The 17,530-nt window shown below is 42.1% G+C and overlaps 1 protein-coding gene across 1 annotated transcript; it reads right to left on the bottom strand.

Moving 5' to 3' along the window:
* Positions 1-12,205: 12,205 nt before the first annotated feature.
* On the bottom strand, positions 12,206-16,537 carry LOC124115958. Its single transcript, XM_046477141.2, has one exon. It carries the CDS (start codon positions 16,535-16,537, stop codon positions 12,206-12,208), a length of 4,332 nt encoding a protein of 1,443 aa, XP_046333097.2.
* Between the last annotated feature and the right edge of the window lie 993 nt (positions 16,538-17,530).

Here is a 17,530-nt window from a genome sequence, read left to right as displayed (position 1 = left end):
GGCTGTAAGTACAGTATATATTAAGTGCGGTGCTGAGATCCGCTGTAAGTACAGTATATATTCAGTGGGGTGCTGAGATCGGCTGTAAGTACAGTATATATTCAGTGGGGTGCTGAGATCGGCTGTAAGTACAGTATATATTCAGTGGGGTGCTGAGATCGGCTGTAAGTACAGTATATATTCAGTGGTGTGCTGAGATCGGCTGTAAGTACAGTATATATTCAGTGGTGTGCTGAGATTAGCTGTAAGTACAGTATATATTAAGTGGGGTGCTGAGATAGGCTGTAAGTACAGTATATATTAAGTGCGGTGCTGAGATCCGCTGTAAGTACAGTATATATTCAGTGGGATGCTGAGATCGGCTGTAAGTACAGTATATATTCAGTGGGGTGCTGAGATCGGCTGTAAGTACAGTATATATTTAGTGGGGTGCTGAGATCGGCTGTAAGTACAGTATATATTCAGTGGTGTGCTGAGATCCGCTGTAAGTACAGTATATATTCAGTGGGGTGCTGAGATCCGCTGTAAGTACAGTATATCTTAAGTGGGGTGCTGAGATCGGCTGTAAGTACAGTATATATTCAGTGGGGTGCTGAGATCGGCTGTAAGTACAGTATATATTAAGTGCGGTGCTGAGATCCGCTGTAAGTACAGTATATATTCAGTGGGGTGCTGAGATCGGCTGTAAGTACAGTATATATTCAGTGGGGTGCTGAGATCGGCTGTAAGTACAGTATATATTTAGTGGGGTGCTGAGATCGGCTGTAAGTACAGTATATATTCAGTGGTGTGCTGAGATCGGCTGTAAGTACAGTATATATTCAGTGGTGTGCTGAGATTAGCTGTAAGTACAGTATATATTAAGTGGGGTGCTGAGATAGGCTGTAAGTACAGTATATATTAAATGGGGTGCTGAGATAGGCTGTAAGTACAGTATATATTCAGTGGGGTGCTGAGATTAGCTGTAAGTACAGTATATATTCAGTGGGGTGCTGAGATCGGCTGTAAGTACAGTATATATTCAGTGGGGTGCTGAGATCCGCTGTAAGTACAGTATATATTAAGTGGGGTGCTGAGATCGGCTGTAAGTACAGTATATATTAAGTGCGGTGCTGAGATCCGCTGTAAGTACAGTATATATTCAGTGGGGTGCTGAGATCGGCTGTAAGTACAGTATATATTCAGTGGGGTGCTGAGATCGGCTGTAAGTACAGTATATATTCAGTTGGGTGCTGAGATCGGCTGTAAGTACAGTATATATTCAGTGGTGTGCTGAGATCGGCTGTAAGTACAGTATATATTCAGTGGTGTGCTGAGATTAGCTGTAAGTACAGTATATATTAAGTGGGGTGCTGAGATAGGCTGTAAGTACAGTATATATTAAGTGCGGTGCTGAGATCCGCTGTAAGTACAGTATATATTCAGTGGGATGCTGAGATCGGCTGTAAGTACAGTATATATTCAGTGGGGTGCTGAGATCGGCTGTAAGTACAGTATATATTTAGTGGGGTGCTGAGATCGGCTGTAAGTACAGTATATATTCAGTGGTGTGCTGAGATTAGCTGTAAGTACAGTATATATTAAGTGGGGTGCTGAGATCGGCTGTAAGTACAGTATATATTAAGTGCGGTGCTGAGATCCGCTGTAAGTACAGTATATATTCAGTGGGATGCTGAGATCGGCTGTAAGTACAGTATATATTCAGTGGGGTGCTGAGATCGGCTGTAAGTACAGTATATATTTAGTGGGGTGCTGAGATCGGCTGTAAGTACAGTATATATTCAGTGGTGTGCTGAGATCGGCTGAAAGTACAGTATATATTCAGTGGTGTGCTGAGATTAGCTGTAAGTACAGTATATATTAAGTGGGGTGCTGAGATAGGCTGTAAGTACAGTATATATTAAATGGGGTGCTGAGATAGGCTGTAAGTACAGTATATATTCAGTGGGGTGCTGAGATTAGCTGTAAGTAGAGTATATATTCAGTGGGGTGCTGAGATTGGCTGTAAGTACAGTATATATTCAGTGGGGTGCTGAGATTAGCTGTAAGTACAGTATATATTCAGTGGGATGCTGAGATCCGCTTTAAGTACAGTATATATTAAGTGGGGTGCTGAGATTAGTTGTAAGTACAGTATATATTCAGTGGGATGCTGAGATCCGCTGTAAGTACAGTATATATTCAGTGGTGTGCTGAGATCGGCTGTAAGTACAGTATATATTAAGTGGGGTGCTGAGATTAGCTGTAAGTACAGTATATATTCAGTGGTGTGCTGAGATCCGCTGTAAGTACAGTATATCTTAAGTGGGGTGCTGAGATTAGCTGTAAGTACAGTATATATTAAGTGGGATGCTGAGATTAGCTGTAAGTACAGTATATATTCAGTGGGGTGCTGAGATTAGCTGTGAGTACAGTATATATTAAGTGCGGTGCTGAGATTAGCTGTATAAGTACAATATATATTCAGTGGGGTGCTGAGATCGGCTGTAAGTACAGTATATATTAAGTGCGGTGCTGAGATCCGCTGTAAGTACAGTATATATTCAGTGGGGTGCTGAGATCCGCTGTAAGTACAGTATATCTTAAGTGGGGTGCTGAGATCGGCTGTAAGTACAGTATATATTCAGTGGGGTGCTGAGATCGGCTGTAAGTACAGTATATATTAAGTGCGGTGCTGAGATCCGCTGTAAGTACAGTATATATTCAGTGGGGTGCTGAGATCGGCTGTAAGTACAGTATATATTCAGTGGGGTGCTGAGATCGGCTGTAAGTACAGTATATATTTAGTGGGGTGCTGAGATCGGCTGTAAGTACAGTATATATTCAGTGGTGTGCTGAGATCGGCTGTAAGTACAGTATATATTAAGTGGTGTGCTGAGATAGGCTGTAAGTACAGTATATATTAAGTGGGGTGCTGAGATAGGCTGTAAGTACAGTATATATTAAATGGGGTGCTGAGATCGGCTGTAAGTACAGTATATATTCAGTGGGGTGCTGAGATTAGCTGTAAGTAGAGTATATATTCAGTGGGGTGCTGAGATCGGCTGTAAGTACAGTATATATTCAGTGGGGTGCTGAGATCCGCTGTAAGTACAGTATATATTAAGTGGGGTGCTGAGATCGGCTGTAAGTACAGTATATATTAAGTGCGGTGCTGAGATCCGCTGTAAGTACAGTATATATTCAGTGGGGTGCTGAGATCGGCTGTAAGTACAGTATATATTCAGTGGGGTGCTGAGATCGGCTGTAAGTACAGTATATATTCAGTGGGGTGCTGAGATCGGCTGTAAGTACAGTATATATTCAGTGGTGTGCTGAGATCGGCTGTAAGTACAGTATATATTCAGTGGTGTGCTGAGATCCGCTGTAAGTACAGTATATATTAAGTGGGGTGCTGAGATCGGCTGTAAGTACAGTATATATTCAGTGGGGTGCTGAGATCCGCTGTAAGTACAGTATATATTAAGTGGGGTGCTGAGATCGGCTGTAAGTACAGTATATATTAAGTGCGGTGCTGAGATCCGCTGTAAGTACAGTATATATTCAGTGGGGTGCTGAGATCGGCTGTAAGTACAGTATATATTCAGTGGGGTGCTGAGATCGGCTGTAAGTACAGTATATATTCAGTGGGGTGCTGAGATCGGCTGTAAGTACAGTATATATTCAGTGGTGTGCTGAGATCGGCTGTAAGTACAGTATATATTCAGTGGTGTGCTGAGATTAGCTGTAAGTACAGTATATATTAAGTGGGGTGCTGAGATAGGCTGTAAGTACAGTATATATTAAGTGCGGTGCTGAGATCCGCTGTAAGTACAGTATATATTCAGTGGGATACTGAGATCGGCTGTAAGTACAGTATATATTCAGTGGGGTGCTGAGATCGGCTGTAAGTACAGTATATATTTAGTGGGGTGCTGAGATCGGCTGTAAGTACAGTATATATTCAGTGGTGTGCTGAGATCCGCTGTAAGTACAGTATATATTCAGTGGGGTGCTGAGATCGGCTGTAAGTACAGTATATCTTAAGTGGGGTGCTGAGATCGGCTGTAAGTACAGTATATATTAAATGGGGTGCTGAGATAGGCTGTAAGTACAGTATATATTCAGTGGGGTGCTGAGATTAGCTGTAAGTACAGTATATATTCAGTGGGGTGCTGAGATCGGCTGTAAGTACAGTATATATTCAGTGGGGTGCTGAGATCCGCTGTAAGTACAGTATATATTAAGTGGGGTGCTGAGATCGGCTGTAAGTACAGTATATATTAAGTGCGGTGCTGAGATCCGCTGTAAGTACAGTATATATTCAGTGGGGTGCTGAGATCGGCTGTAAGTACAGTATATATTCAGTGGGGTGCTGAGATCGGCTGTAAGTACAGTATATATTCAGTGGGGTGCTGAGATCGGCTGTAAGTACAGTATATATTCAGTGGTGTGCTGAGATCGGCTGTAAGTACAGTATATATTCAGTGGTGTGCTGAGATTAGCTGTAAGTACAGTATATATTAAGTGGGGTGCTGAGATAGGCTGTAAGTACAGTATATATTAAGTGCGGTGCTGAGATCCGCTGTAAGTACAGTATATATTCAGTGGGATGCTGAGATCGGCTGTAAGTACAGTATATATTCAGTGGGGTGCTGAGATCGGCTGTAAGTACAGTATATATTTAGTGGGGTGCTGAGATCGGCTGTAAGTACAGTATATATTCAGTGGTGTGCTGAGATTAGCTGTAAGTACAGTATATATTAAGTGGGGTGCTGAGATCGGCTGTAAGTACAGTATATATTAAGTGCGGTGCTGAGATCCGCTGTAAGTACAGTATATATTCAGTGGGATGCTGAGATCGGCTGTAAGTACAGTATATATTCAGTGGGGTGCTGAGATCGGCTGTAAGTACAGTATATATTAAGTGCGGTGCTGAGATCCGCTGTAAGTACAGTATATATTCAGTGGGGTGCTGAGATCCGCTGTAAGTACAGTATATCTTAAGTGGGGTGCTGAGATCGGCTGTAAGTACAGTATATATTCAGTGGGGTGCTGAGATCGGCTGTAAGTACAGTATATATTAAGTGCGGTGCTGAGATCCGCTGTAAGTACAGTATATATTCAGTGGGGTGCTGAGATCGGCTGTAAGTACAGTATATATTCAGTGGGGTGCTGAGATCGGCTGTAAGTACAGTATATATTTAGTGGGGTGCTGAGATCGGCTGTAAGTACAGTATATATTCAGTGGTGTGCTGAGATCGGCTGTAAGTACAGTATATATTCAGTGGTGTGCTGAGATTAGCTGTAAGTACAGTATATATTAAGTGGGGTGCTGAGATAGGCTGTAAGTACAGTATATATTAAATGGGGTGCTGAGATAGGCTGTAAGTACAGTATATATTCAGTGGGGTGCTGAGATTAGCTGTAAGTACAGTATATATTCAGTGGGGTGCTGAGATCGGCTGTAAGTACAGTATATATTCAGTGGGGTGCTGAGATCCGCTGTAAGTACAGTATATATTAAGTGGGGTGCTGAGATCGGCTGTAAGTACAGTATATATTAAGTGCGGTGCTGAGATCCGCTGTAAGTACAGTATATATTCAGTGGGGTGCTGAGATCGGCTGTAAGTACAGTATATATTCAGTGGGGTGCTGAGATCGGCTGTAAGTACAGTATATATTCAGTGGGGTGCTGAGATCGGCTGTAAGTACAGTATATATTCAGTGGTGTGCTGAGATCGGCTGTAAGTACAGTATATATTCAGTGGTGTGCTGAGATTAGCTGTAAGTACAGTATATATTAAGTGGGGTGCTGAGATAGGCTGTAAGTACAGTATATATTAAGTGCGGTGCTGAGATCCGCTGTAAGTACAGTATATATTCAGTGGGATGCTGAGATCGGCTGTAAGTACAGTATATATTCAGTGGGGTGCTGAGATCGGCTGTAAGTACAGTATATATTCAGTGGGGTGCTGAGATCGGCTGTAAGTACAGTATATATTCAGTGGGGTGCTGAGATCGGCTGTAAGTACAGTATATATTCAGTGGGGTGCTGAGATCGGCTGTAAGTACAGTATATATTCAGTGGTGTGCTGAGATCGGCTGTAAGTACAGTATATATTCAGTGGTGTGCTGAGATTAGCTGTAAGTACAGTATATATTAAGTGGGGTGCTGAGATAGGCTGTAAGTACAGTATATATTAAGTGCGGTGCTGAGATCCGCTGTAAGTACAGTATATATTCAGTGGGATGCTGAGATCGGCTGTAAGTACAGTATATATTCAGTGGGGTGCTGAGATCGGCTGTAAGTACAGTATATATTTAGTGGGGTGCTGAGATCGGCTGTAAGTACAGTATATATTCAGTGGTGTGCTGAGATCCGCTGTAAGTACAGTATATATTCAGTGGGGTGCTGAGATCCGCTGTAAGTACAGTATATCTTAAGTGGGGTGCTGAGATCGGCTGTAAGTACAGTATATATTCAGTGGGGTGCTGAGATCGGCTGTAAGTACAGTATATATTAAGTGCGGTGCTGAGATCCGCTGTAAGTACAGTATATATTCAGTGGGGTGCTGAGATCGGCTGTAAGTACAGTATATATTCAGTGGGGTGCTGAGATCGGCTGTAAGTACAGTATATATTTAGTGGGGTGCTGAGATCGGCTGTAAGTACAGTATATATTCAGTGGTGTGCTGAGATCGGCTGTAAGTACAGTATATATTCAGTGGTGTGCTGAGATTAGCTGTAAGTACAGTATATATTAAGTGGGGTGCTGAGATAGGCTGTAAGTACAGTATATATTAAATGGGGTGCTGAGATAGGCTGTAAGTACAGTATATATTCAGTGGGGTGCTGAGATTAGCTGTAAGTACAGTATATATTCAGTGGGGTGCTGAGATCGGCTGTAAGTACAGTATATATTCAGTGGGGTGCTGAGATCCGCTGTAAGTACAGTATATATTAAGTGGGGTGCTGAGATCGGCTGTAAGTACAGTATATATTAAGTGCGGTGCTGAGATCCGCTGTAAGTACAGTATATATTCAGTGGGGTGCTGAGATCGGCTGTAAGTACAGTATATATTCAGTGGGGTGCTGAGATCGGCTGTAAGTACAGTATATATTCAGTGGGGTGCTGAGATCGGCTGTAAGTACAGTATATATTCAGTGGTGTGCTGAGATCGGCTGTAAGTACAGTATATATTCAGTGGTGTGCTGAGATTAGCTGTAAGTACAGTATATATTAAGTGGGGTGCTGAGATAGGCTGTAAGTACAGTATATATTAAGTGCGGTGCTGAGATCCGCTGTAAGTACAGTATATATTCAGTGGGATGCTGAGATCGGCTGTAAGTACAGTATATATTCAGTGGGGTGCTGAGATCGGCTGTAAGTACAGTATATATTTAGTGGGGTGCTGAGATCGGCTGTAAGTACAGTATATATTCAGTGGTGTGCTGAGATTAGCTGTAAGTACAGTGTATATTAAGTGGGGTGCTGAGATCGGCTGTAAGTACAGTATATATTAAGTGCGGTGCTGAGATCCGCTGTAAGTACAGTATATATTCAGTGGGATGCTGAGATCGGCTGTAAGTACAGTATATATTCAGTGGGGTGCTGAGATCGGCTGTAAGTACAGTATATATTTAGTGGTGTGCTGAGATCCGCTGTAAGTACAGTATATATTCAGTGGGATGCTGAGATTAGCTGTAAGTACAGTATATATTCAGTGGGGTGCTGAGATCCGCTGTAAGTACAGTATATATTCAGTGGGGTGCTGAGATCGGCTGTAAGTACAGTATATATTCAGTGGTGTGCTGAGATTAGCTGTAAGTACAGTATATATTAAGTGGGGTGCTGAGATTAGCTGTAAGTACAGTATATATTAAGTGGGGTGCTGAGATCGGCTGTAAGTACAGTATATATTAAGTGCGGTGCTGAGATCCGCTGTAAGTACAGTATATATTCAGTGGGATGCTGAGATCGGCTGTAAGTACAGTATATATTCAGTGGGGTGCTGAGATCGGCTGTAAGTACAGTATATATTAAGTGCGGTGCTGAGATCCGCTGTAAGTACAGTATATATTCAGTGGGATGCTGAGATCGGCTGTAAGTACAGTATATATTCAGTGGGGTGCTGAGATCGGCTGTAAGTACAGTATATATTTAGTGGGGTGCTGAGATCGGCTGTAAGTACAGTATATATTCAGTGGTGTGCTGAGATTAGCTGTAAGTACAGTATATATTAAGTGGGGTGCTGAGATCGGCTGTAAGTACAGTATATATTAAGTGCGGTGCTGAGATCCGCTGTAAGTACAGTATATATTCAGTGGGATGCTGAGATCGGCTGTAAGTACAGTATATATTCAGTGGGGTGCTGAGATCGGCTGTAAGTACAGTATATATTCAGTGGTGTGCTGAGATCCGCTGTAAGTACAGTATATATTCAGTGGGATGCTGAGATTAGCTGTAAGTACAGTATATATTCAGTGGGGTGCTGAGATCCGCTGTAAGTACAGTATATATTCAGTGGGGTGCTGAGATCGGCTGTAAGTACAGTATATATTCAGTGGGGTGCTGAGATCGGCTGTAAGTACAGTATATATTCAGTGGGGTGCTGAGATCGGCTGTAAGTACAGTATATATTCAGTGGTGTGCTGAGATCGGCTGTAAGTACAGTATATATTCAGTGGTGTGCTGAGATTAGCTGTAAGTACAGTATATATTAAGTGGGGTGCTGAGATAGGCTGTAAGTACAGTATATATTAAGTGCGGTGCTGAGATCCGCTGTAAGTACAGTATATATTCAGTGGGATGCTGAGATCGGCTGTAAGTACAGTATATATTCAGTGGGGTGCTGAGATCGGCTGTAAGTACAGTATATATTTAGTGGGGTGCTGAGATCGGCTGTAAGTACAGTATATATTCAGTGGTGTGCTGAGATCCGCTGTAAGTACAGTATATATTCAGTGGGGTGCTGAGATCCGCTGTAAGTACAGTATATCTTAAGTGGGGTGCTGAGATCGGCTGTAAGTACAGTATATATTCAGTGGGGTGCTGAGATCGGCTGTAAGTACAGTATATATTAAGTGCGGTGCTGAGATCCGCTGTAAGTACAGTATATATTCAGTGGGGTGCTGAGATCGGCTGTAAGTACAGTATATATTCAGTGGGGTGCTGAGATCGGCTGTAAGTACAGTATATATTTAGTGGGGTGCTGAGATCGGCTGTAAGTACAGTATATATTCAGTGGTGTGCTGAGATCGGCTGTAAGTACAGTATATATTCAGTGGTGTGCTGAGATTAGCTGTAAGTACAGTATATATTAAGTGGGGTGCTGAGATAGGCTGTAAGTACAGTATATATTAAATGGGGTGCTGAGATAGGCTGTAAGTACAGTATATATTCAGTGGGGTGCTGAGATTAGCTGTAAGTACAGTATATATTCAGTGGGGTGCTGAGATCGGCTGTAAGTACAGTATATATTCAGTGGGGTGCTGAGATCCGCTGTAAGTACAGTATATATTAAGTGGGGTGCTGAGATCGGCTGTAAGTACAGTATATATTAAGTGCGGTGCTGAGATCCGCTGTAAGTACAGTATATATTCAGTGGGGTGCTGAGATCGGCTGTAAGTACAGTATATATTCAGTGGGGTGCTGAGATCGGCTGTAAGTACAGTATATATTCAGTGGGGTGCTGAGATCGGCTGTAAGTACAGTATATATTCAGTGGTGTGCTGAGATCGGCTGTAAGTACAGTATATATTCAGTGGTGTGCTGAGATTAGCTGTAAGTACAGTATATATTAAGTGGGGTGCTGAGATAGGCTGTAAGTACAGTATATATTAAGTGCGGTGCTGAGATCCGCTGTAAGTACAGTATATATTCAGTGGGATGCTGAGATCGGCTGTAAGTACAGTATATATTCAGTGGGGTGCTGAGATCGGCTGTAAGTACAGTATATATTTAGTGGGGTGCTGAGATCGGCTGTAAGTACAGTATATATTCAGTGGTGTGCTGAGATTAGCTGTAAGTACAGTATATATTAAGTGGGGTGCTGAGATCGGCTGTAAGTACAGTATATATTAAGTGCGGTGCTGAGATCCGCTGTAAGTACAGTATATATTCAGTGGGATGCTGAGATCGGCTGTAAGTACAGTATATATTCAGTGGGGTGCTGAGATCGGCTGTAAGTACAGTATATATTTAGTGGGGTGCTGAGATCGGCTGTAAGTACAGTATATATTCAGTGGTGTGCTGAGATCGGCTGTAAGTACAGTATATATTCAGTGGTGTGCTGAGATTAGCTGTAAGTACAGTATATATTAAGTGGGGTGCTGAGATAGGCTGTAAGTACAGTATATATTAAATGGGGTGCTGAGATAGGCTGTAAGTACAGTATATATTCAGTGGGGTGCTGAGATTAGCTGTAAGTAGAGTATATATTCAGTGGGGTGCTGAGATTGGCTGTAAGTACAGTATATATTCAGTGGGGTGCTGAGATTAGCTGTAAGTACAGTATATATTCAGTGGGATGCTGAGATCCGCTGTAAGTACAGTATATATTAAGTGGGGTGCTGAGATTAGTTGTAAGTACAGTATATATTCAGTGGGATGCTGAGATCCGCTGTAAGTACAGTATATATTATATGGTGTGCTGAGATCGGCTGTAAGTACAGTATATATTAAGTGGGGTGCTGAGATTAGCTGTAAGTACAGTATATATTCAGTGGTGTGCTGAGATCGGCTGTAAGTACAGTATATATTAAGAGGGGTGCTGAGATTAGCTGTAAGTACAGTATATATTAAGTGGGATGCTGAGATTAGCTGTAAGTACAGTATATATTCAGTGGGGTGCTGAGATTAGCTGTGAGTACAGCATATATTAAGAGGGGTGCTGAGATTAGCTGTACAAGTACAATATATATTCAGTGGGATGCTGAGATTAGCTGTACGTACAGTATATATTAAGTGGCTGTGCCTGATTTCTGATTATGTGGCCCAAAATATCCCAAAGGTGAACAATAACATTCCCTATCTCTAGCGTAAAACGCTGAGTAGGTCACGGTTGTCTTTTCTTATTCCGGTGGTGACTGTGGGTTTCAAAAGTCAATAAACATCAGATTCTGCATTTTCTCACACACTGCTTTATTCTGTGATCCAAACAGTCAATGTTCAACGTATACCATACGAAGCAGGTTCAAGCTGAAACCATACAAAACAACAAACTTACTTGCATATTCTCATGTCCGAAACACAGCTAGCTTGTCACAATACAAACTTACTCCGTAATAATCCAAAAATACGGTAAATACGGTAATAACATGCACACGTCACAACACGGTGGTAACTCTCAAATAATTCTGGCTTTAAACGAACAATATATTAAATTACACCCCTTTCATAAATAAATATATCATGCATGCATATGCAATGTATTACTTACAAATTTCGTGGCAGAATCATAGCGTTGACAACAGCCGTACATCAGGTTATCACTCACAGCGATGCACACTTTCAAATTTCACGCCACCCCGCATGCTTTTTCTCATATACCATCCACCCGCAGTTACCACCCATGTCCAAGCCAAGCCATTCAACCGCATACCGCTAAATAAAGAATAGTGCCTTTCTGTCATCTACATTCCGGCCCCTTAAATGCGCAGAGAAACGACATGTTAATCGCGCATTTAATAAACTAGAACACAATTAATCTTTCACAAAACAGTTTCTGAACACAAATACTGGTCACCCTTAGTCATCAATGTCTACTTCACAAAAGGATGAAAAAGGTAAGTCACTCATGGACTCCTTCCAACAGACATAACTTGTCAACAGGTCTGGTTAGCGTAGAACCTCCTGTACGAACCATAACGCTGCGTACTAGTCCATCTTTTCCTGGATAGGTTTCCACGACTCTTGCCAAAGGCCAACTTCTCCGGGGACAATTCTCATTCAGAATTAGCACAATATCACCCACCATAATGTTTCTCTTTGGCAGTAACCATTTCTGACGTAATTGTAGTGAAGGCATATATTCCTTCGTCCAGCGTTTCCAAAATATATCCGCCAGGAACTGAACATGTTTCCAGCGTCTTCTATATGCATCTGCTGCTTGGAAACTTCCCAAAGGTAAATCAGGACCTGCTCTAAGTAACAGAAGATGGTTAGGAGTCAGAGGTTCAGCATCTTTGTGATCATCTGATACCACTGTGATTGGTCGGCCATTCACAATCGACTCAATCTCGCAAAAAAGAGTATGAAGACATCATCATCCAGTGGACGGTTCGTCCTCAACAAAGCATTCATGACTTTACGAACCGTCCTTATGAGTCTCTCCCAAGCACCTCCCATGTGAGAAGCTGCAGGAGGGTTAAACATCCAACAGATTTCCTTTTTGCTCATGAACTCTCCAATTCTCTTCAAATTCCAGGCATCAATAGCTCGTGTCAATTCATTTTCTGCACCACGGAAATTTGTTCCATTGTCTGATCGAACTGTCTTCGGACATCCTCGACGTGATATGAATCTTACAAATCCATTCAAGAAAGAATCTGTATCCAATCCATCCAACTTTTCTAGATGTATTGACCTTGTTGTCAAACATGTGAAGATGCATCCATAACGTTTGACCTCAGACCGGCCCCGTTTCACCATAAATGGCCCAAAGCAGTCCAATCCGACACTGGTGAATGCTGGATCTCCTGGACTCACTCTGTCTCTAGGCAGGTCCGCCATCCTTTGGTTATTCGGCGACTTCTGACGTCTTTTGCAATCAACACAACTGTTCAGAAGTTTGCTCACTAACTTCCTTCCTTTAGGTATCCAGAATCTTTGTCTGATAAGGGACAACACATACTCTTTGCCTGAATGTCCACAGACTTCATGGTAATGTCTGACAATTAGGGTAGTAACATGACTATCCCTTGGCAGAATCATATTGTGCTTGCTCTCAACAGGTACAGGTGCTGCTCGCAGCCTTCCACCAACACACAAGACACCCATTGGACTAAACATTGGTTCCAGTCGATAAATGGTACTACTTCTTGCAATTGGCTTCCCAGCTTCAAGTGCCTTCAACTCCTGTTCATATGTTTTCCTCTGCAACACTTGAACTATCGCAGTCTCAGCATTCTTCAGCTCCAATACACTGAGCACACTATCCAGCATTTTAGATTGCTTTTTCTTGTGAGTCCTATTATAGAGAATTCCTTTTAATCTCAGGATCCATGCTACAGCTCGTTTTAGGCTGTGCCACGTGGAGTATTTTTCAAACAAGTCAAACAACAGATCTCTGCAGCCATTCGTCACAGTTGTGTAAGTTGTTGTAGCTTTCTTCACTTCCTTGTCACCATCAGGAATTTCTAGACTGAGATTGGTACTTGTGGGCCATTCAGACTCTGCTTGAAACAGAAACTCAGGACCATGTTTCCATCTGTCAGAGGACACCATTTTGTCTGCATCCAGCCCCCGTGACACATCATCAGCAGGGTTCTCTGTACTGCCCACATGTCTCCATTGGTTTGGCTCTGAACTCTCACGGATAAGAGCTATCCTGTTTGCTATGAACACATGAAAGCGTTTGTTTTCATTCCTGATATACTGTATCACAATTGTACTGTCTGTCCAGAATACTGATCTACTAATTTCCATTTTCAGCTCCTGACGAAGCATCACGTCCAGCTTTACTGAAATGACTGCAGCTGATAGTTCCAAACGCGGTATGGTCATTTGCTTCAATGGTGCCAGCCTGGACTTGCTAATGAGTAAAAAACATTGAACTGGCCCATCGTTATTTACCACTCTAAGGTAGGATACTGCACCATATCCCTCACACGAAGCATCTGAGAAGTGATGAAGTTCATAGCTTCCATCTTCTGATGCTTGAGTGATCACGCATCGGGACAACTTAAAGTTCTCCAGTTTGGGCAAGTCTTCTACCCACTTTGTCCATTTCACACTGTTTGTTTGATTCAACAGTTCATCCCAGCCTTTGTGCAGTCTTGTTTCACTTTGGAAAACCTTCTTTGCTTGAAGAATGTATGGACTAACAAATCCCAATGGGTCATACACCGACGCAATCACACTCATTAATCCTCTTCTTGTGTCTGGTTTATTCTTTATTGTAATTCTGAAACCAAAGACGTCGTTCTCGGTGTCCCAAAGAACCCCTAGAGCTCTTTCTTTAGGTAATGTACCTCCAATAAGGTCAACTCCTTTAACCCCCTTTGCTGTCTGTTCTTCAGGAATGGATCGAAGCACTTCTCTGCTGTTGCTGATCCACTTGTTCAACTTGAATCCCCCATGTGATACAAGTGAACACAAATTTTGAACATGTTCAATTGTTTCAATTTCTGACATTAATGACTTGAGACAGTCATCTACGTAGAAGTTTTCAAGAACAGTCTGCACAACCTTAGGTTCATAAGTTGCACTATTATCCTCTGCAGTGCGTCTAAGTGCATAACTTGCACAACTTGGGCTCCACACCCCTCCAAATAAGTGCACAGTCATGCGGTAGACTTCTGGTTGATTGATTCCCCCTTCTGAGAACCACAGAAATCTTAGATAGTCTCGATCACATTCTGGTACCTTCACCTGATGGAACATTCCTTCTATGTCCCCCATAATACCTATGGGACCTTCACGGAATCGCAACAACACTCCTATCAACTTGTTCGTAAGGTCTGGGCCCTGGTAGACTTGATCATTCAGACTAGTTCCACAATACTTTGCAGCACAATCAAAAACAATTCGTAACTTGTCTGGTTTACGTTCGTTGATAACTGCGTGATGAGGAATATACCATACACCTTTACCTGGCTTGTTGATATCCTGTTCCTTTACCTTTTCAGCATAGCCTTTGTCGATCAATTCCTTGATTCCCGACTGATACTTTTCAAACAACTTGTCATCCTTTGACAAGCGTTTGCCAAGTGATTCAAGACGACTCTCGGCAACAATGTAGTTATTCTCTACATTCGGAGGCCTGCTCCTGAATGGAATTTTTATTTCATAGTGACCATCCACAACTTCTGCAGACTCATCCCATATCTCAATTGTCCTTTTGTCATCCTGCGACATTTCACATGTGCTGTTTGACAATGATTCACACCTTTCTATTTTCCAGAATCTTTCAACTTGCGCATCAAGTCTTTGATCAATATCAACAAAATGTGAGATGACTTCACCATTTCTGACAACTCTCAATGGTCCATTCAGAACCCAACCCAGCACTGTTTTCACGGCATAAGGTTCATTGTCATTTCCCTTTCGCACATCAATAGGTGTCAGCGCCACTGGAACATCTTGACCAATGATGAGACCCACATGCACTCTGTCCACTTTAGGAAAGTCCATACCCTTCAAATGCTGCCACTCATCAACGTTCTGCTGTTTGACAGAATCACATGCACAAATGGACAGATTTGAGGTCCCAAATACGTGTGAAAGTTCTATGGTTGTCCTGTTCCCTTCATCCGTTATCAACAGTGATCCTACCCTTGTACTCGTTGTGCTGTTCACTTTCTCCAGTGTAGTCAACAATAGTGATGTTTCAGAAACATCTACTCCAAGTTCATCAAATAGTTCATTGGAGCAGAATGAGTTTGTGCTTCCACTGTCAAGCAGAGCATATGTCCATATCTTTCTGTTACCAGTCTTCACCGAGACTTGGAGTCTTACCACAGGAAGAGCTACCCTTGGTCCTTGAGTTACAACATTGCACGCAGAACTTTCAACCCTTAATGGTTTATCTTGTTTAGGCACTGTTGAGCTCAGGTTTCTCTCCTTTAGATATGTTTGATGAACATCAGTTTCTGGTTTCGCCAGGAGATGTATCAATCTTGAATGCTTTCTCATACAACCCTGCACCTGACACTTGCTGGGCTTATGACAGTCTCTTGACATGTGGTTATTCGAAAAACAGTTGAAGCATAGTCTCTTTTCAACAACAAACTCATGTCTCTTCTCAGGTTTCAGGTCCCTGAACTTCCCACACATGAAGAGTGCATGTTCGCCACTGCACAATGGACAATTTGGTATTGGAAAACCTGAAAATGAATCTGAAGAGTGTTTATTGTACACACTTGTTTGCACACTGTAGTTGACACCTTTCTTCTCAAAGGATCTTGGTCTATTCTGTGTTGTATCATCCTTTAGTCTGTTTCCAGATACTACTCCAAATATGGGATCATTTGCTTCTTCGGCAGCTCGCAGTACAAAGTCGACCAGCTGTCCTATACCAGGATAGTCACCTGTTGCTTCCAGGTGTTCAACTGCCTTCCTCCTCCATCTTCCTTGGAGATAGGTTGGTAACCTTGACACAATCTTCACCATGCGTATCTGATTGTCCACTTCATTCACTTTGCCCATTGCCTTTAATGTCAGCATACCACTCCTGAGATCATCTGCATAGTTACGCAAGCCTTCAACGTCAGTAGGTCGCAACCATGGACCTTCGCTTATCTTCTTCACCCACGCATTTGCTATCACATGCTGACTTCCGAATCGTGTCTTCAGAAGGCTCAGGGCTTCCATATATCCTTCATCAGGATCCATGACTGAACAGCATTCAATCACTGACAAAGCCTTGCCTGTACAATAGTTCAGCAATCGATTCAGCTTTGCACCACTACTAACTGATGTTTGAGCAACATTGGTTTCAAATGACCTTATGAACATCCAGTATCTCAATGGGTCACCATCGAATTTGATCAACTCACTTTATTGGTAACTGCACTACCTCTAGTATCTTCTGTTGCATAAGCCAGACATTTGAGTCGGACTGATGTGACTGAAAGTTTTCATCATTGGTGTGCACATGTCCTGATATACCCGAGCTATGATGCATATTATCTGCTGGAGCTTTGTTAATCCATGTTCCAGCTAATGGATTAAGAGATGTATGTCTTTGGTCAAAAGTCTTATTCTGAAATCCCTTTAGAGGCCCTTCTCGCTTGTGAATATGTGACCCTTGAGTCAGTTCAGCTTCAAAATCTTCATATACCTTTTCTTCAGCCTCTGTTGCATGTATTTCACACTCTAGTTCTAGTTTCTCTTGTGCTAGCTGTATCTCAGCTTGCTGTCTCTTGAGTGATTGTTGTCTCTCTAACATATCAGCTTTCGCTAGAAAAGCAGCCTTTTTGGCTTTCAGTTTCATTTTGGAACTTGAAGTTAACACAGAACTTTTACCTGTTTGGCTTACCGAATCACCTGGTTGAATGTCATCTAGCTTTCCTACTTGTGTATCCAACCAAACTTTCACATCATTTTTCAGCTCATCATAATTAGCCTGAACTTCAGCCATATATCTTTTAGCATCAACAATCTCATCTGGATTATTTACCACAGATTCAAGCAATTCAGTGTTCTTAATCCATAATTTATTTAAAGTGTGCTTTATGATCCTGAATGTAGATTCAACTTCACCAACATTGTCAGAGTTCATCAAGTCTCTAATTTTTTTCATTTTGCTTGTAAGAGCAGCTTTAATACCACCTCTTTCCTGTCGATAATGCCTTATTGCTTCAGTAATAGCACCATCTCCATCAT

This window comes from Haliotis rufescens, unplaced genomic scaffold (genome assembly GCF_023055435.1).
Source record: "Haliotis rufescens isolate VD_foot unplaced genomic scaffold, xgHalRufe1.0.p SCAF_56, whole genome shotgun sequence".
Classification (NCBI taxonomy): domain Eukaryota; kingdom Metazoa; phylum Mollusca; class Gastropoda; order Lepetellida; family Haliotidae; genus Haliotis; species Haliotis rufescens.
Note: the sequence above shows the minus strand (reverse complement) of the source record. Positions and strands in the feature narration are given on the sequence as shown.